This window comes from Pygocentrus nattereri, chromosome 6, assembly GCF_015220715.1.
Source record: "Pygocentrus nattereri isolate fPygNat1 chromosome 6, fPygNat1.pri, whole genome shotgun sequence".
NCBI lineage: Eukaryota > Metazoa > Chordata > Actinopteri > Characiformes > Serrasalmidae > Pygocentrus > Pygocentrus nattereri.
In genome coordinates this window covers 45011799-45032847 of record NC_051216.1, presented here as the reverse complement: position 1 = coordinate 45032847, position 21049 = coordinate 45011799, and the positions used below count along the sequence as shown (strand labels likewise).

At 41.6% G+C, this 21049-nt stretch overlaps 1 protein-coding gene across 1 annotated transcript in view; it reads right to left on the bottom strand.

The window, feature by feature from the left end:
- The window catches only part of kcnh3 (potassium voltage-gated channel, subfamily H (eag-related), member 3), a 223997-nt gene that overhangs the window by 72813 nt on the left and 130135 nt on the right, over positions 1–21049 (bottom strand). Inside the window, exons 3-5 of the mRNA XM_017702980.2 lie at positions 9736–9870; positions 2339–2478; positions 214–466 (exon numbers count right to left, since the gene is read on the bottom strand). Coding sequence (XP_017558469.1) covers positions 214–466; positions 2339–2478; positions 9736–9870 — 528 coding nt within the window. The remainder of the gene's footprint in view (positions 1–213; positions 467–2338; positions 2479–9735; positions 9871–21049) is intronic.

Genomic DNA, 21049 nt, shown 5'->3' with positions numbered 1-21049 from the left:
ATTACTTCATTGCTCTTCTGTCATTATAAGCAGCAGTTTGTGCTGCAGGAACAACACGAACGCCTGTGAAGAACAGGCGGATTATGTGGACAGTCGACTGAAGTTCTGAAGATTGTTTTGGACCATCATAAAAATGTGTTCCTCGGTTGGAAGCATGCAAAACTTACATAATAACTCTGTGAAGTTGATGGGTCTGCTGTGAATGTGTCTTACCTAGAATAAAAAGGATCTCCACCAAGATGTCGCTCACACTTGGTGGGCTTCTGTTGGTTGGTCCATCATCCCGCCCACCAACCACGGTGAAACAAACATTATAAGGTACAGTGACCGCTACGTAAAAGGTGGCTAACAGGATCAGCCAATCCCAGCCAGCCTTGAAGGTGCCATAATGAAGCAGGATGAAACGGGATTTCTGAATGGCCGCCACTTTGTACTCTGGAATGGGCGGCTTCTCGCCAAACATGTTCTGAAAAGCAGAGAGAGACGTATGAGTAGAACAGAATCACCGGAGGAACAAAGAAAACTCGGATAAGCAAAGAAAAGCTTGGATTCCTAATAAATAGCTGTCCTTCACTTCAATGACAGCTTCAAACTTCAGGTATATGGTTCGAACTCAGCAGGAGATCATTGAAAAATGGCTTTTTTCCATTTATTTTTCCTCCAGAAACATTGCGTCCCATATACCTCCGTGCACCATAACCAGAGCACAGAGATGATACTGAACTGTTGATGTGCTTGCAGTGGTAGAAGACCATTTAGAACCTGAACCTGGCTATAATTTCCACACTCATTGTCCATTTTATCAGCTCCTCTGACCATATAAGAGCACTTTCAAGTTCTACAGTGACAGACTGTAGTCCATCTGTTTCTCTGATAGTTTGTCACCCTGTTCTTTAGTAGTCAGGACCCCCACAGTACCCCTCAGGACCACTCAGGTATAATTTGGGTGGTGGATTATTCTCAGCACTGCAGTGACACTGAGGTGGTGGTGGTGCTGGAGTTTTTAAACACCTCAGTGTCGCTGCTGGACTGAGAATAGTCCACCTACCAAAAATATCCAGCCACCAGCGTCCTGTGGGCAGCGTCCTGTGACCATTGATGAAGGACTAAAGGATGACCAACTCTGACTGTGCAGGAGCCGATGAGCTGTCGTCTCTGGTTTTACATCTACAAGGTGGATCATCAAGGTAGGAGTGTCTATTAGAGTGGACCGAGAGTGGACAAACTTGCATCAGTGCAACACACAAACACGTTTTAACTTTAATGCACGTTAATGTAAAGAAAATGTTGTTGGGAATTGTTGTTACCACTTTGAACACACCCTGTTTACACCATAGATGGTCACTAGGAACCTTCAAGCAAGCATAATGAAGCGTGAATGGAGAATATTGGCTAAAATAATTTTTTAAGGTGGATTTTTAAGGTGGATCTGAGCCCACATGTCTTCAGTAATGAATACAAATGTTGTTTATCGGGCTATCCTGCAAGATCCATCAATATCACTGCATGTCTGGTCAAATTTTCACTTTTTCACATTGCAGTAGGCCTTTATACCTCAGCCTTCTTCCCTGGAACAAGCAGCTGAATCAATCCATTATCCTGAGGTTGTCTTGTGCAATCCCTAAGAAAAACTCTCAGAAATGAGCTGCTGTTTGTAGTGTTGGCCTTGATGCACAGCTTTCATTATTTTGACATTGCCACCAAACTACACGACTTAACAAATACTAAGGGCGATTGGATGACTTGTCTGTCACAGCCACTTAGCCACAGCACTGCAATTTAACAAACGCTAACAGCATCTGCCTGATGTTTTGCCCAACGTCCTACTTGCATTAGCCACTAAACCTTACCATACCTACTGTTACTGTGGTCACTCATGATTCAATGCACCTTTATCTCTTCATCTGTATCCCAAGCACCTTTGAAGTGCGACTACTGCCAGAAAATAAAAGCTTAAAATAAGCAAACCACTTGCTGCCAAGGTTTATTTATGTTCCTGTGGTTACACTATAGTCGATCACCGTGTGCTCTAACATCAGGCAGAGAAGCTGATTTCCTTTAACTCCGTTTAGTCCTCTGAGATCTTTTAACTCCATTTCAATTGTGGCTTAGGATTAGAATATTATTTCAAATCTGACTTTTAAAAGAACAAAACTCTAATTTAATATGGTAATATTTGCAATCAAGTGGAAAACCCCAGTGCTTCATTCAACATTCAGAAAGGCTAACATGATGAGCTAGCTAGACATGCTGGCATGTTTCCTCAACTTTCATTGTCAGCTACTTTAGAAACTTTAGTTAAACTAGTCCATGTAGGCTGTAAAAGCGTCACACTTACATTGTTGATCTTGAGCTTGCTCTTGTCTTGTTTCTGCAGGTGTCCCGACAGCTGGTAAAGCACGGCCCGGCTGCGCCGGCGGTTAGCGTTGAAACCTTGTGGCCGCGTGACCTTATGGACCTCCAGACCCGTCTCTTCATCTGACCAGAGAAGAGATTTCAATGCAGTTTGCTTTTGACTTGATTCACTTCAGATTTTATATTAGACAGGACAATAGAATTGATTTGAAAACAGTCCACAAGCCATTGTAGAAATCCCAGCAACTCTAACAGATCGGGAAACTTTCAGAACCATCTGCACTTTTAATACACATATACTGTTGGCCATCAAAGCCATCTTGCAAATAATAATAGTGTTTGAGTGATTTGTTGTCAGTCATTGCGACCGAACAACATAACTTACTTGACGAATAAACAGGGAGATTAGATGACTTGTTTTCAATCACAGCCACTTAGCCACAATTTACCAAACGCTAACAGTATCTGCATGATGTTTTGCCCAACTTCCTACTTGCATTAGCCACTAACCCTTACCATAGCTACTGTGACTGTGGTCACTCATGATTCAATGTAACTGTATCTCTTTATCTGTATCCCACCTTTGAAGTGCGACTACTGCCAGAAAATAAAAGCTTAAGATAAGCAGAGGTGGGCAAAGTACACAAATCATGTACTTGAGTTAAAGTAGAGACCCCCAAGGTAAAATATTCCTCCAGTAAACGTAGAAGTTCCTGCCTTTAGACATCCACTTGAGTAAAAGTACTAAAGTATTTACCTTCAAATGTACTTAAGTATAAAGTAAAAGTACTAAAAGAGTAATTCTGGCTCTGATGTCCTGTTATCATTTTTATAACCAGACTGGCTTCATGAACTCATTTCAGGCGAAAGTCCTCCAGCGTCTCTCTTGGTAAACCAGTCTTTTAATAGAACATCATTAATTAGTGACGCTGACGTCTATTAAAATGATCAGAAGCACAAAACACTGAAGGTAAACAGTTTCCATCAGGGAGAACCGAGTGGCTCTGAAATCACTTTTTACACACAAGCAAAGTTTCAGTTTCAGATTTATTTACAACTTAGTTCCAAGTTTAAGTTGAATAAAAACTGGCTTTAAACTCAGGATCACAGATGAGCTCCTTTACTATGTTGATCTGTAGGCGTCTGTTCATAAACATAAACCAGCCCAAACTCATTTACTATAAAATGAAATGGTGTTTGTAGAAATTCAGAAAAAAGCCGCGTCAGTCTCGACTGCATATGTGGACATATTTCTATATTGAGCTCTATTTACACAAAGTTAGGTTAGTTCATCATTTATGTTGAACAGACTCTCCCAAAGTTTTACGCTGCTGCGCTGACGCTGAACCGCGTGCTGCACTGGGTCGGTATGACCAACAGGTCAAAACCAGCTCTAAACAAAGTGACCGCTGGGCCCTGATTGGTGCTCTGGCTTTGCGCTTCTTTCGTTTTGACATGTTACGTTTTTATACACACAGAAACCAAAAGGAACGACAGATTTCTCAGAATGTAGGAGGAGAAAGTCGGATATTAGACTCTGAAATGTGGTGGAGTGAAAGGAAAAAGACGCCCAGAATGGAGAAACTAATTACATTTACTCAGTTACTCAGTTACTCAGTTACTGTCCACCACTGAGAATAAGCAAACCACTTGCTGCCAAGGGTTATTTCTGTTCCTGCGGTTACACTCTAGTCAATCACCCTGTGCTCTAAAACCCCCATATCGTCCTAATCAGGAGGCAATCATTGCCAACAGGTTACAGCCGATTAGCCCGCTATGAGAAAATCAGTGCCATTCTAACAGATCAGGAAACTTTCAGAACCATCTGTACTTTCAATACACACATACTCTTTCCTAAGAAAGGAAGAGTGGTACGAGTTTCTCCTGCTTTACAGTTCATACCAGGTAAACGTACTTCATGCATTGATTGAATAACGGCTAATTCTAATGGACATGTACCTTTTGCTTACATGAAAGATTACTCCTGCTGCAGCCGATGATGAATAATTGAAAAGGGCTGGGGTTACGCAACCATCACAACAGAGAACAGTACAGTATTAACGTGGTTTCAGGGATATTTCCTCTGAAAGGAGGACCGATGAGGCAGCATGACACACTTTGCTCTCTGATCTGCCGTCGGTCCCTTTTTCTTTTTTTTTGCTGTCACATTCATTCGGTCCTCTGCTGTGTTTTTAATACACCCTTCATCTCCCTTTTAAGCTGCTTGTTCTTGTTAGACACAGTTAGACTCAATTCAGATTCCTTTAAAGTTCAGCAAACCTCAACCTGAAGAATGCAAGCGGCGTTCTTTCAAACCAAGGAACGATAGCTTTAAACTAGGGTCCTGAATGTCTTTGCTCCAGGGCAACACCTGGAATTATCTCCATTTAAATAAAACAATAATGTTTCATGTAGGATCTAAACATTTTACAGTACAGTACAATCAGGGGTGCTTAAAGCCACTTGGGTCCTGGAGCGCCAAGTGATTGGGGGTTACCCTGCGTTCACACTGGCAACCATGCGGGGCGACAAGGTGGTGGTCATTTATTTTCAATCAGAGCTGGTGATTTCCAGTGACAGGAGCCGGCGCGAAGTGGGTGGGGTCAGCAATGCGACACTGTTGAGCAGAGTCTAACTTTATGCAAATAAGGAGCGAAGCAATGTGGTGATTCTCAGTGGTGGACAGTAACTGAGTAACTGAGTAAATGTAATTAGTTTCTGTACTTTATTATTTTTGGTGTATCTGTACTGAAGTTTCTCCGTTCTGGGCGACTTTTTCCTTTCACTCCACTACATTTCAGAGTCTAATATCCGACTTTTTCCTCCTACATTTTGAGAAATCTGTCGTTCCTTTTGGTTTCTGTGTTTATAAAAACGTAACATGTCAAAACGAAAGAAGCGCAAAGCCAGAGCACCAATCAGGGCCCAGCGGTCACTTTGTTTAGAGCTGGTTTTGACCTGTTGGTCATACCGACCCAGTGCAGCACGCGGTTCAACGTCAGCGCAGCAGCGTAAAACTTTGGGAGAGTCTGTTCAACATAAATGATGAACTAACCTAACTTTGTGTAAATAGAGCTCAATATAGAAATATGTCCACATATGCAGTCGAGACTGACGCGGCTTTTTTCTGAATTTCTACAAACACCATTTCATTTTATAGTAAATGAGTTTGGGCTGGTTTATGTTTATGAACAGACGCCTACAGATCAACATAGTAAAGGAGCTCATCTGTGATCCTGAGTTTAAAGCCAGTTTTTATTCAACTTAAACTTGGAACTAAGTTGTAAATAAATCTGAAACTGAAACTTTGCTTGTGTGTAAAAAGTGATTTCAGAGCCACTCGGTTCTCCCTGATGGAAACTGTTTACCTTCAGTGTTTTGTGCTTCTGATCATTTTAATAGACGTCAGCGTCACTAATTAATGACGTTCTATTAAAAGACTGGTTTACCAAGAGAGACGCTGGAGGACTTTCACCTGAAATGAGTTCATGAAGCCAGTCTGGTTATAAAAATGATAACAGGACATCAGAGCCAGAATTACTCTTTTAGTACTTTTACTTTATACTTAAGTACATTTGAAGGTAAATACTTTAGTACTTTTACTCAAGTGGAGGTCTAAAGGGAGGAACTTCTACTTTTACTGGAGGAATATTTTACCTTGGGGGTCTCTACTTTAACTCAAGTACATGATTTGTGTACTTCGTCCACCTCTGTTGATTACCAATAGGAATTGAGCATTGAGCAGCATAGTACGCACTTTATCTCTGCCACTATGAAACAGTGCGCGCTGTTTTTGGTCCGTAGATAATTGTTCCTACTACAGGTCACAAATAGACAACAATCACAAAGATCAAATAACGTTTCCCTCACAAACTGATTAAACAAAAATAAGCACACAAGCAAATTTTCACCAGGATTTTTATTTGTAGCGGGAATCTGATTTGTGTTTGGCATCGGTGAAACCATGGCAACCAATGGTCAGTTGTTCAGAAACACCTACAGTCAATAAGTGATCAACCATTTGGGTGACAAGGGGTGAACAGTCACTAACGGTGTGAACTTCCAACTTTCAGTAATGTTATTGTACAAACTTCAACACCACTAAAGTTAACTCCTTACCTGCCAGGTTCTTTTTCAATTTTCTGTTCCACCTTAAATGGTGTTGCAGTTGCGTTCTGGCGTCTGTGACTTCTGCACCATTTCAGGTTGAACGGAACATTTAAATAACAAGCTGGTGAAAGGGAAGCTCCAACCAGCATAAACCCAGTTCTGGTGTCACCTTAAATGGTGCCAGAATGTAACTACTGCATCATTTAAGGTGGAATGGGAAAAACTGAACAAGAAGCTGGCAAATAACAAGCCCAATTCAGCGTCATGGTCCACAATAAGCTGTAGTCTATCGTTGATTCAGTGATCTAGGTAGGTAATTGTGGTAGGTGAGGTACATGGCCATGGTGGAGATGTTTATTCATGTCACCCGGCCCATTCTTGCCCCAAATGTCTGCAACGGCGATGGTAGAAAATGACATTTTCTACAGGATAGAATCTCACATTTAACCTCAGTGACACCTTTTAACAAGAACCGGAGCTCAAATTCAAACACTGGTGCCGTGATAATGAACTGAGGTTGAAGAAGGCAGATATCCGCGGTGGCTGTGCAGTGATTGCCAGGCTGAGAAACGAAGGCGGGGCTTGTCGGAGATCGTAATAATGTGATTGGCCATAATACAGTGACAGCAGCCACAGGAAACAAATAAATAAATCAAATTTCATTTTCCCAAAAAGTTGGCTTACTTACTTTTCTTGCCCCATTTGATTGGGTAGGCCTTTTACCAATCTGGGTAGAAAAAAAAAGATGGCCAATCAGGGGCCCTGAATTGCTTGGGGCCCCTGGGCTTCAGCCTAGGTTAAGCCATGCATTTACTTGCCCCTGCATACAGTTCACACAGCGTATGTATGTAAACTACGCTGCAGCCTTTTTGAATTTCGCTGCTTTTGTGATGTCACAAAAACCATCACACAAACCGAGGATATGGGTCATTTAACAAGGCTAACTTTGGCTAATTAGCAGACCTAAAGAAGAGGATAAGTCCTGTGAGAGAGTCGAGCTAATGGTCATTATTAAGTGCCTCTTCGCTCGGACTGTCTGTTCACCCCTCCGTCAGTTCGCCTCTGTTTTCATTCTGAGGAGAGAAGAAGAGTCAGCATTACGGTAACAGCTATCGCCGCGTGGAACGCTGACCTACATACGACTGTTTCAGAACGAATGACTCATCAGGCAGAGAGAGAGAGAGAGAGAGAGAGAGAGAGGGAGAGGGAGGTGTTCAGTCATCACAGAGGAGGGGCGGGACAGGTGTTCCAGTGAAGCATATAGAGGAAGCCTGAGGTAATCGCTCTCTCTCTCTCTCTCTCTGTTTGTCTCTCTGTCTCTCTCTCTCTCTCTCTCTCTCCCTCTGCTCTCTCTCCCTCTGTTTGTCTCTCTCTCTTTCAGTCTCTCTCTCTTTCTCTCTGTCTCTCTGTCTCTCTCTCTGTCTCTCTCTCTCCCTCTCAGCTCTCTCTCCCTCTCTGCTCTCTCTCTCTCTCTCTGTCTCTCTCTCTCCCTCTCCGCTCTCTCTCTCTCTTTCAGTCTCTCTCTCTTTCTCTCTGTCTCTCTCTCTCTCTCTTTCTGTTTGTCTCTCTGTCTCTCTCTCTCTCTGTTTGTCTCTCTGTCTCTCTTTCTGTCTCTCTCTCTCTCTGTCTGTCCCTCTCTCTCCCTTTGCTCTCTCTCTCTCTCACTTTCTGTTTGTCTCTCTGTCTCTCTCTCTTTCTGTCTCTCTCTTTTTCTCTGACTGTCTCTCTGTCTTTCTCTCTCTCTCTTTCTGTTTCTCTCTCTCTCTCTCTCTCTCTGACTCTCTCTCTTTCTGTTTGACTCTCTCTCTCTCTCTCTCTCTCTCTCTCACTGTCTCTCTCTAGCTCTCTCTCTCTCTCATTCTGTCTCTCTCTCTCTCTCTCTCTCTCTCTGTCTCTCTCTCTCTCTCTCTCTCTCTCATTCTGTCTCTCTCTCTCTCTCTCTCTGACTCTCTCTCTTTCTGTTTGTCTCTCTCTCTCTCTGTCTCTCTCTCTCTCTCTCTCTCTCTCTCTCTCTCTCTCTCTCTCCTGTGTCTCCGTCTGTGGTGAGTGTTTTTTTTTTATTTCTGGTGACCAAACAGTATCAGCAGTAAAACACAGGCACCGCCAGTCCTGCTCTACTGCAGGGCGTCTTCACAATGATGATAACGAAATGAGCCAAAGAGCATGTTTGACTTACAAACTCTAAATATGCCAACACTGATTAAGCTGCTCTCTGTGTGGAAGCCTAAGTGTGTATGTGCTTCACGTAAACGTCTGACACACTTTAATTAAAGGTGAACTCCACCAGTTTTCACAATTCCTGCATAATGAACTAGTTAAGATGTAAACAAAGCCACTAATGCAGCCAAACTGATAGACTAAATTGTGCTAATGTCATTTTTAAAATGATCTTTCCAAAAATATTCATACAGAGTTTTTTATGAGTCCACTGAGCTACTTTAAACCCATCACTGACACAGGTGTTCAGGTGCTCAGTCACAGCTTGTGCAATCTCCATAGAAAAGCACTGACCAGTAGCAAGGTATGCTCTAAAGCAGTGACTCATGAGCCTAAGGCCACCATGCCCAGTGCTAGACATTGACTAGAGGGTAAATCCCCCAAACACTGGGCTGTGGAGCAGTGGAACTGCATTCTCTGAAGTGATGGAGCTCTTATGCCCATGAGATGAGCTGGAGTAGCATTTGTGACCTAGAACTGATCATCCAACATCACTAATGCTCAATCAAATCCTCACAGCAGTGTTCCAACATCTAGTATAAGGCCTTTCCAGAAGAGTAGAGGCTGTTCCTGCAGTAAAGGGGGGACAAACTCCTCATTAACACCCCGATTTTCAGAGGAGGTGCCGGATAAGCAGGTGTCCACAAACTTTTGGACACGTTGTGTGTTTTAATGTAGAAATGATGTACACGTTTCAGAAGCACTACAGTGAGTGACCGCTATGGAATTAAGGGGTAAAGTTCAGTGGGGAATTTCCAGGGCAAACTAGGTATGTTATCAGTCACAGACCCTCAGCTGTTATCCAGATTATGGGCTCACTCACAACATAATCAGGCTGATTTATTGCAATCCCTGATTATATGTAATCCCTAAAAAACAGTGATCCAAAAAAAGTACCTGCAATCTGATTACACATATTTTTGACGGTCTCCTGCTGTGATGAGAAGCACTGGATATTTGAAATCAGATTACATAATCCAGATTACATGTTTTTTGTTAGTACCCAACACTCTGTGTGTGTGTGTGTGTGTGTGTGTGTGTGTGTGTGCTCACCTGTCTCTGGACACTGCTCTTCATCCTGGTCCTTCTTATTGTCCGTAATGTCTTTATGGGACACCAGAAACAGCACCACTTCTCCCTTCTCGTTCTTGATGGGCACGATGTCCAGCAGACACCAGAACTGAGTACCTGCCAATCAGAGACGTTTACATGAGCTGCACTTTACCATAAAAACAGCCCTGCCATATTCATACACTCATTGGCCACTTTATCAGAAACCCCTCCCTTGTAGCTCCCCATTTCTGGCATACACTCATCATCTAGTCCTTCATTAGTGGTCGGTTTCTGACCACAGAGCCGCTCTCGGCCGAATATTTTTGGCTGGGGGACGATTCTTAACCCAGCACTGATACTGATACAATGACACTACAATGTCAATGTGTAACTGTTGTGCTGAGAATGGACCGCATATAAAACGCAGACAGTGGTGGTCCTATGGTGGTCCCTTTTCATTGATGATTGATGTATGGGTGGGGGTGTATTGGGGGGGGGTGGATGCTGCACTAATATGACATGGCTTAATTATTGCATTGTAATTAGAGTGTAATTACATTATTATTACGCTAAACTTACGCGTTACTCTGGGTATTAATTTTACCTGTATTACAAATGTAACGATGCTACAGAGCCCATGTGTCTAACCCAAGGCCCGTGGGCCTAGGAAGGCCCGCAGCAAAATCCTATTCGGCCTGCAAAATTATAAACATTTTCTACTAATACTAGCCCATTTCAGCAAGAGCTGTACTACAGTTCCCAGCATACACTGCATCGTAATGTGGGCCCCCCAAACAACAGTGTATGGGACTGCATCCAATTAAAGCGAATGGGCTGTTTTAAAACACCTAACGCACCTGACGTAGTCTATTGTTTCATATAAAACAACTTTTTCTGTTGTAGTTTTGCCGTATTTTGAATAAACGATGGCTAGTTGGAGCCAAATTGTTAGAAAAGTCAAATTAAAGCACATCTGGCCCACAGATCCACTGAGATTTTTAAACAAGGCCCTCTCCGTGGTTGAGTTTGACATCCCTGCTGTAGACGAACCAGCTTCGGTTACCTGAAGGAACTTTAGGTGGATGCTTTGGTGAAAAACCATGCACCTTATATTCACTGAATGTGAAAAACCTTTTAAAAGTTTACAGAAGCTCTCAGCGATGGCTGGCTGTTTTTTTTCCTAAGTCAGGAGTCTTTCAGGAGCCTTCGTTCTGAAGAGTGTAAACAGTGTTTCCACCCGAGTCTAAACATCGCAGCCTTGAGAGATGGAACAATATGGCAGGGAAACTCATGTTGTTTGTTGTATCTGTTTGTCTAACGCAGACAGAGAGTAAATCAGCTCCGGCTGCTGGAGGAGATTGCAGACTCCGCTGGCAGGACTGTCTTTATCCTTCCTGCCTGCACGCATACCTCCGATCAAATTGGAAAAAAATATGAAGGAGCAATTTCAAAGGTGCCAGTCCCAATAAAGCAGCAGATCAAGCAGCATGCGTTTATATATGTGTGTGTGTATGTGTGTGTGTGTGTGTGTGTGTGTGTGTGTGTGTGTTTGAGTGTGTGTGTGTGTTACTCTCTCTCTCTGGGTGGGTAGGTGGGTGGGATATGCCCCCCCCCTCCCCCTTTCTCCATCAGTCAGTGGGATGCAAACCAACACAGCTGTCTGTTGGCTGACAGGATTAGTGTTCTCCTGCAAGCGTGTTGAGCTGCAGTGATATTGTGAAATGATGCATTGGAGCTTCACGTGTCTGAGAGGAAGCCCCTGCTGGCCTTCCCCCTCCCAGCTTCACAGGTTTGTATGACTGGGGAAGAATTATCTAAACAGACTAAATTATGAAGAAAAACGAGCAAGAAAAAAGTTTGTTGTTAATACCAGCAAAAACATAAGCATTTCAAAATCTGATACTGTTCCTATTAACAATCATTCCTACTTTAAATGGTTTCAGTAACTACTATGAATGATTTAATCACCATTATGAATTACTTTGTAACTACTGTAAATGACTCAGTAACCACTATGATTTTTTGTAACCATTATGAATTATTAAGTAACTACTAGGAATTATTTATTATACAATATGAATTACTTAGTATCTACTGTAAATAACTCAGTAAGCACTAAAATGATTCAGTGACCACTATGAATTAATCTGTAACTACTAGGAATTATTTAGAAACCCTTATGAATTACTCAGTAAGCACTATGAATTTTTCCAGTAGCTACTATGAATTATTCAGTATCCTCTACAAGTTATTCAGTTACTACTACAAATTACTCAGTAATTATTATAATTTACTCAGTAATCACTACAAAATTTTCAGTATGAATTATTAAATAAAATTGTGCTAATGTCATATAAATTATATGTCCAAAATATTAATACACGCCTTCTTTAAGTCCATTGAGTTACAACCCATCACTGACACAGGTGTTCAGTTGTGCAGTCACTGCTTGCATAATCTCAATAGAAAAACAATGACCAGTAGAATGGGGTGCTCTAAAGGAGCCAATCATGAGCCTAATGTCACCATGACCAGTGCCAGGGTTGGACTACCATTGGGCTGTGGAGCAGTAGAACTGGGTTCTCTGGCATGATGGAACACCAGTCCCTTTGAGACGAGTTGAAATGGCATTTATGATTCAGAACTGATCATCTAACATCAGTAACTGACATCACTAATGCCCATGAGACTGAATGCAATCAAGTCCTCACAACAATCAAGTGTAAAGCCTTCTCAGAAGAACAGAGGCTGCAGCAATAAGGGCAACCTCCCTATAAACACCCTTTCATTTCGAAAGAAAAGAGAAGGTGTCCAAACTTTTGGAGATGTGGTGAGCGGAAATCTCTGCTGAGGGTGGTGCAGACAGCCCAGCACATCACCGGGGTCCAGCTCCCAAACACCAGCCACTGCCTGAGAAATACCAGGAGGATTCTAAAGGACTCCACCTACCCAAGCCACTGTCTGTTCTCACAGCTGCTGAGCAGGAGGAGGTACAGAAGCATAAAGTCCAGAACCAGCTGGTTCCGAGACAGTTTCCTCCCCTGGGCCGTCAGGCTGCTGAACAGCCAGTAGTGCTGGTGTATCAGTCTATAGGCCTGTCACTGCACCTCTGAGTCATGATGATCTCCATGGACAATCTAAACCTCATCCACACCAACAGACTCACCCTGATCCTCTGTCATGATGATCTCCATGGACAATCTCAACCTCATCCACACCAACAGACTCACCCTGATCCTCTGTCATGATGATCTCCATGGACAATCTCAACCTCATCCACACCAACAGACTCACCCTGATCCTCTGTCATGATGATCTCCATGGACAATCTCAACCTCATCCACACCAACAGACTCACCCTGATCCTCTGTCATGATGATCTCCACGGACAATCTAAACCTCATCCACACCAAAAGACTCACCCTGATCATCTGTCATGATGATCTCCATGGACAATCTAAACCTCATCCACACCAACAGACTCTCCCTGATCATCTGTCATGATGATCTCCATGGACAATCTAAACCTCATCCACACCAACAGACTCACCCTGATCCTCTGTCATGATGATCTCCACGGACAATCTAAACCTCATCCACACCAACAGACTCACCCTGATCCTCTGTCATGATGATCTCCATGGACAATCTAAACCTCATCCACACCAACAGACTCACCCTGATCCTCTGTCATGATGATCTCCACGGACAATCTAAACCTCATCCACACCAACAGACTCACCCTGATCCTCTGTCATAATGATCTCCATGGACAATCTCAACCTCATCCACACCAACAGACTCACCCTGATCCTCTGTCATGATGATCTCCACGGACAATCTAAACCTCATCCACACCAACAGACTCACCCTGATCCTCTGTCATAATGATCTCCATGGACAATCTCAACCTCATCCACACCAACAGACTCACCCTGATCCTCTGTCATGATGATCTCCACGGACAATCTAAACCTCATCCACACCAACAGACTCACCCTGATCCTCTGTCATGATGATCTCCATGGACAATCTAAACCTCATCCACACCAACAGACTCACCCTGATCCTCTGTCATGATGATCTCCATGGACAATCTCAACCTCATCCACACCAACAGACTCACCCTGATCCTCTGTCATGATGATCTCCATGGACAATCTAAACCTCATCCACACCAACAGACTCACCCTGATCCTCTGTCATAATGATCTCCATGGACAATCTCAACCTCATCCACACCAACAGACTCACCCTGATCCTCTATCATGATGATCTCCACGGACAATCTAAACCTCATCCACACCAACAGACTCACCCTGATCCTCTGTCATAATGATCTCCATGGACAATCTCAACCTCATCCACACCAACAGACTCACCCTGATCCTCTGTCATAATGATCTCCATGGACAATCTAAACCTCATCCACACCAACAGACTCACCCTGATCCTCTGTATCTTCAATCTAGCAAATCTGTACTTACACATATAGATCTTCTATCCATATCCTGTACAATCTGGAAGATTTCTATATGAGTGTTCTGTCCCTGAGAACCTGCATCTCATTTAATGTCTCCCTCAGACTCACTGCACATACAGAATGAGAACAACAGTACATTTCATAGTTTTATTCATAACGTATTACTGTACAACTGTACATTGGAATAGTGCAATACTAGTGCATATGTGTATATTCAGAGTCAGTATATATAAATATATATATACATATATAGTTTTAAGTTTTTCACTCACTTTCCACCTGTGTAAATGTGATGTGACAATAAACGTGATTTGATGTGATTTGATTTGGCATAGAAGTCCAATGCAACACTGATTTCAGTGCAGTTCTAACAAGCCCTCAATGATCTGCAGAGGTTCAGGGGCAGCCAGTCAGAGCAGAAGAAAGAAAAGGAGACAGACAGAGGGAAAGAAAAAGAATGGAGCGTGTCATTTCTTCAGAAAATAAGCACAATACTGGATCAGTACTGCATTATTTCTAATTGAATGGGTTTTAAAGACGTCTTTTCATAAAGAAAAGGCTCTGAAAGCAGGTAGCGTCGGTAGCCCTGCTGCAGTGAAGGAAATCAGGGAATAATCATGCTTCTCACAGACATGCGGGGGCTAACCGAGATCCGCTGAGTGCTTATTTTATCGTGTGTGCTTTGTTCGAGAGTCACATCAACAGGGTTCAATAGGTGCCACTTTTACGTAAAAAAGAACAGCTACAATAATTGGTCAAATAGAGCATTTTAATAATGCAGGGAGCATAAGCACGGAATTGATTGCAGATTAAATTGAACAGCTTGTGTTAAAGAATAGAACAAAGGATTTTTTTTTTTTGTATTCGACTCAGATGTTGTTTAAAAAGGTGGATCACTCCAAAATAGGCTAGACACAAACTCATGAACAGGTTAACTCACATACAGCACTGTACACAAGTCATAAACCACCCTTCATTTATTTAACCAAAAAACATTTTATTACACACTTCTATTGCTTAAGAATAGCCCAACCAGTCTATAATAAACTAGTACGTAATAAGATTCCAAGGGGTTAATTAAGGGGTCATACCATTAGTATGGATGGTCACCAGCAAAACCAGCATGAAAGCTTTAAGTGCTGTTTACCTGGTGGAGGTAGTTTCAGCACTTATACTTTTATTAGTAGTTACATTTTTGAGCTCTTTTGACTTTTTCCTTCTTCATTCAAGAAGATTGTCTCATATCTAACTTCCACATGGATATCTCAAAAAAAGAAGAACTCAAACTTAATAGCTGCTTGACTGGAAATGAAATAAACAAAAAGTGGTCTGACTTGTGCGCCGAGCTGTAGGCGCACAGTAAAGAGAAATCATATTTACTCAATGGCCACTATATTGGAAACCCCATAACTATAGATTGACAATGGTCTGATGAACAAATCATATCTGGACAACAATGACAGTGGCATGGCAACAGATGGACTGCATTTAATGTAATTTCACATATCGCTGCTGTGCGAACAAAACCTTGTATCTTCATTTTTGCCGTTTTTCAGTTTTTGGCATAATTTGAAAATGCCTATTGGCCTTTACATTGTTTGTAAATTTCATGATGAATGGACTACAGCAAATGACCTAAAATGACTTGGAAAGACGTCTGGTTCCATTGGCTTGCATTCAAAGTAAAGACGTTTTTTTCCTTCTCCTGTAAAGTTACCAGTTTGAAAATATGAGGTTTTGTTCTGACAGCAGTGGCATATTTAGTAAAGTAGGAGGATATCATAAATGGATCAATGAGTGGAGGTCTTCAATAAACTATACGGTGGGTGTGGACGTCACTATAACCACTGTGTTTATAACGAGCTTGTTACTAAAAATACTATAAGTGACTAAACACACTTTTGCTGCAATCGTCCGTTTTTCTACTCCCACGTATTCCTTTCTATTCGGTGCTTTCGCAAATTTCAGATGGTGAGCTTGTAGTAGAGATGATTGACACGAGCACAGCGAATGCCCAGCCGCCTTCTGATTGACAAGCCGAGCTTACATAAGAACGGTATGACTGACAGAAATCTAATCCAATGCAGCAGATGTGCAACACAGTAGGTATGTATGGGTATCCGGCAGCTATGATCTACTATTCCCTTTACACCCGAACCCTCACAGCACTGAAAGACAAGGTGGATTAGAAATCAAACTGAGACAGTGTGTAGAGTGAGAATTGAGAGTGTTGTGGATGGGGGGGGGGGGGGGATGTTGGGGCAGCACCAAGAAATCGTGAAAAGCACTTGACTCAGACTAAAGTGTGAAATATTTGTCCAAACTCAAGATTTTCTTTCAAAAGTAAGTTGGGCCTTGTCAAGCTGGCCTCTCATTTCACCCCTTAGTTAATCTCCCTCCATTACTGTTTTCTTTCTCCCTGCATTTATTACCTTAATCACCTTTTAATCTGGGATGCTAGAGACTCATGTTAACAAAATTGAAACAGCAATTTGATTGAGTTGAATACCGAGGCAGCCAGCAGAGCATTTGTTAGAGTAAGTCTGGAAATGAGGCACAGGGCACAATAATTCAACAGAGTGTAGAACTGCATTCGGTCTGCCTGTGGAGACCTGATCTGCTTCCTTTGTTGCAGATGTTAAAACAAGACTTTAACGTATTAACACTCAGAAGATCACTGATAGTTTCTTTTGGGCTAAATTTGGGCTCAGAAGGAATTTTGTTGGGCTAAAGCCAAGTTCAGAAAGAATTGCGTCAGGCTACAATTAGTTTCAGACCCATTTATTTCAGGCAACAGTCAAATTTTGTCAGTCTACATTCAGGTTCAGACAGAAATTCTTCAGGCTGCAGACGATTTCAGACAGTTCAGATGCTTTAGACAGAACGTTGTTGATCTACAGTCAGTTTAAGCATAACTTTGCTGGGCTACAGTTGGTTTACACAGAATTTTGCTGGCTACAGCTGGTTTAGACAAAATTTTATCAGGCTAGAGTCGGTTTAGACTAAATTTTCTCAGGCTAGAGTCGGTTTAGACTAAATTTTCTCAGGCTAGAGTCGGTTTAGACTAAATTTTCTCAGGCTAGAGTCGGTTTGGACTGAATTTTGTTGGGCTACAGTTGGTTTACACAGAATTTTTCCTGGCTACAGCCGGTTTAGACTAAATTTTATCAGGCTAGAGTCGCTTTAGACTAAATTTTATCAGGCTAGAGTCGGTTTAGACTAAATTTTCTCAGGCTAGAGTCGGTTTGGACAGAATTTTGTTGGGCTACAGTTGGTTTACACAGAATTTTGCTGGCTACAGCCGGTTTAGACAAAATTTTCTCAGGCTAGAGTCGGTTTGGACTGAATTTTGTTGGGCTACAGTTGGTTTAGACTATTTTTTTGGGCTACAGTTGGCTTAGACATAACTTTGTCAGGAAACAGTTGGGTTCAAACAGAAATTTGTTGGGCTACAGCCAAGTTTGGACAGAATTTTGTCTGGCTGTAGACAGTTCAGGCAGAATTTTGTCAGGTTCAGTCCAGTTCAAACAGAATTGTGTTAAGTTATAATTTAGTTCAGGCAACGTTATTGGACCACAGTCTTGTCCAGACAGGATTTTGCAGGCTATAGATAACTTCACTTAAAATATCGCAACTTTTGAGTTCAGACAGAATATTGAGAGCCTACAGCCTCAATCAGTCGTTTTTTTGGGGGGGTGTTGGGGGGGGTGGGGCTACAGGCAGTTTCAGAAAGCTTTCTTTGGATTATCGTCAGGTGTGCACAGACTTTTGTCAGGCTACGTTTGGTTTAGACAGCATTTTGCTGGTTACAGTCAGTTTAGACAGAATTTTCTCAGGCTATACTTGATTTAGATGAACCTTTTTCAGGCCACAGTCTGTTTAGACAGAACTTTGTTGGGCTGCAGTTGGTTTCAGACCGAATTCTCTCAAGTTGGTTTAAACGGAGCTTTGTTTGGCTACAGTTAGTTAAAACATAACTAAACTATAACTAAAACAAAAATTAAACAATAATTCAACAGATTAGCATCCACAAAATGACTGACAGTTTCTTGTTTGGGCTAAATTTGGGTTGAAGTGGAATTTTGTCAGGCTGCAGTTGGTTTAGACCGAATTTTGTTCAGTTACAGCTGAGTTCAGATCATTTTGTTGGACTACAGTCTACAGGATTTTTCAGGCTACAGATAACATCTCTTAGAAAGTTGCCAAGTCATTTGGGTTCAGACAGACTTTGGTGGGACTACAGTCTCATTTAGTTGTTTTTTTTGTTTCGGACAGCATTTTCTCTGCATAACGGTCAGGATTGGATAGGATCTTAACAGGCTGCAGCTGGTTTCAGACAGAATCCTCTCAGGCTGCAGTAAGTTTAGACAGAATTCGGTCAGGCTACAGGCTCATTCAGTCTGTTTTCTGAGTTACAGGCTGTTTCAAACAGAATTTTCTTTGTGTTGCTGCCAGGTTTGAATAGAATTTTATCGGACGACGGTTGATTTGGGAGAGCATGTTCTCGAGGTATATTCAGAAATGGACCAACATCTCATGCCTGATTAAAGCTCTAAGACCAGTAGCACAGTAAACAAACCCACATGGGAGGGCGCTCTCATCTGGAATATTCTGTCTGAACGTTCTGTCTGTGCGGTTGAAGTGAACGCAAACTAAGCAATGCACAGCCTCCTGATGGGGATCGCATTATCTCTAATTATATCTTTTATATCTATTATATCTTTTAAAGATGCTCCTCACATCTCCCAGGCTCTAAATGCAGGTAGTGTAGCTTTCTAAGGAAGGAAAACAGGCAGAAAATCATTTAAAACACAGTTAAGGGGAAAATGAGTCAAAACATACCACCAAATTTAAGATAGCGTTATGTGTCATACATCACTTTGGAAATAATTATTATTACTTTTTCGCTGGACACCTGCAGGGCAAAAATGGGCATTATGAGTGAAATCAGCGTCCACTTTATGAGAAATCTTATAGGTCCACTATATAGGTGCCATTACAGCATGTGTAGCCTATCTGTTGCTACACAACTGATCTAATCATTTCTAATAAAGCAGCCTTGGACTTACTGCAAGTGATTGCAAATGACTTTGGAGTAACTGAAGAGTATCGATAGTAAATAGACAGTACTGGATAGTACAAACAATACACCAAGCTTTTAGTCCCTGCCTGTCGAAATATCCTGAGAATTTCATTGTGGTCGAAACAAAGAGCATCTGCTTTATTTTAGTGAATAAAATGACAAAATCAATGCATTTGAATGGTCAGGTTGATGCATCTCTGTATTTTTACATTGACGCAACTGTGAAAATACCAAAAGCCTCAGCTGAAGATGCAGGCCTTTAAGTTGTCGGTGCTACTAAGTACCTGCTACACTAGAGAAAGCGTCATCAGAAACCATACCTTTCACTCATTCATCCATTCGTAATGTGATGTTTGGTTGTTGTAGACTGTTGATGTTGATTGTAACGCACCGAAACCTTCACATCAGGTCCAATGTGCTTTTGTATTTAACACTGAGAATGTGAGAAGAAGATGTAAAGGAAGTCAAAGTGGATCTATTGGGTAGTAATGGTGATAAAGTTATCACCGAATCTGACAAGGGTGCTGAAATAATATTAGTATAGAACTCGGAGGTCAAAGCTTGGTGAAGGGTGTATCTTCTACTATTGCCTTGACTATAACATTGTTTTTGCACTTGAGACCTGCACATCGATTCGAACCTTCTTTTTGAGCCTGTGTGTTTGACAGTGATGCACAAAGACATATGACACAGTCCAAAAAACTCTAAATCTGACTTTTAAATGATTATTTCAGGCTTTAAAGGGCAACTCACAGTGGTGAACACACACCACATTTGACTGTGTTCGTCTTTCTTCATACTCTGTAATACTACAGGGTGAGTCAAAAGTCACAGGATAGGTTTTAGGTTTTATCTTATTTTAGTTTTTATTTTATCATCGACTTTTATCTCTGGGGTCATCTCAAATAAATCGTGTGCGCTGAGAAAATCCGCAACAAACACCACCGTCAGCACCGCATCGTGGAGGCTTGTGACAGCATAAAAAATAAAATAAGATAAAACGGTGTCCTGTGACTTTTGACTGACCCTGTACTTCTTTAGATTGTAACACAAAACACTACAAAGTGTTTAAATGTTTTGTCAGTCCCTCCAAGGTAGCTGGTTATGTATACAATTAAGTACACTATAAAAAAAAACCAAAAACTGTGAAAAAACAGTAAAAGGTCCAGCAGCCGTCCATTATTTAACAGTACAAGTGTGTTTTCTCAATTTTGGTGAAAAAAATCTGCCCAGTCATTTAATGTCCCAGAAACATAAAATTCACTGTAATTCAACACTAATTTAATTGTACTGACATACAGTATTTTACCGTATTAAGAACAGTAACAACCAGTAAAATAAGTGTAACTGTAGAAAGAATACAGGATTTATTTACACATGAATTGAACCTTCTTTTCCCCAAAAAATGCCTATTGGCCATGACGTTTTACATTACTTTGTCGGTGAAAATGCTTCTTTTTATAGCATTTTCTAAGTAATTGTAATTGGGACCCCCTGGCATGAATCAATGAAAATTAAATCAACATTTATTGATCATTCCCCCTCACATTTCTTAGAACTGCTTATCATCCAAGTCAAACAACCACATCGAGACATCCTATGCAGGTTTTTATTAATTAATTTTTTTTGTGTGAATGTATTATGTAATAGAAAATGTCACAAATATCCCCTGACAACTGTGACAAAGCTGAAAACAAAGAAAGACCTGACGTGTCCATATTTACTCTCACGCTCTCTGATTACACAGC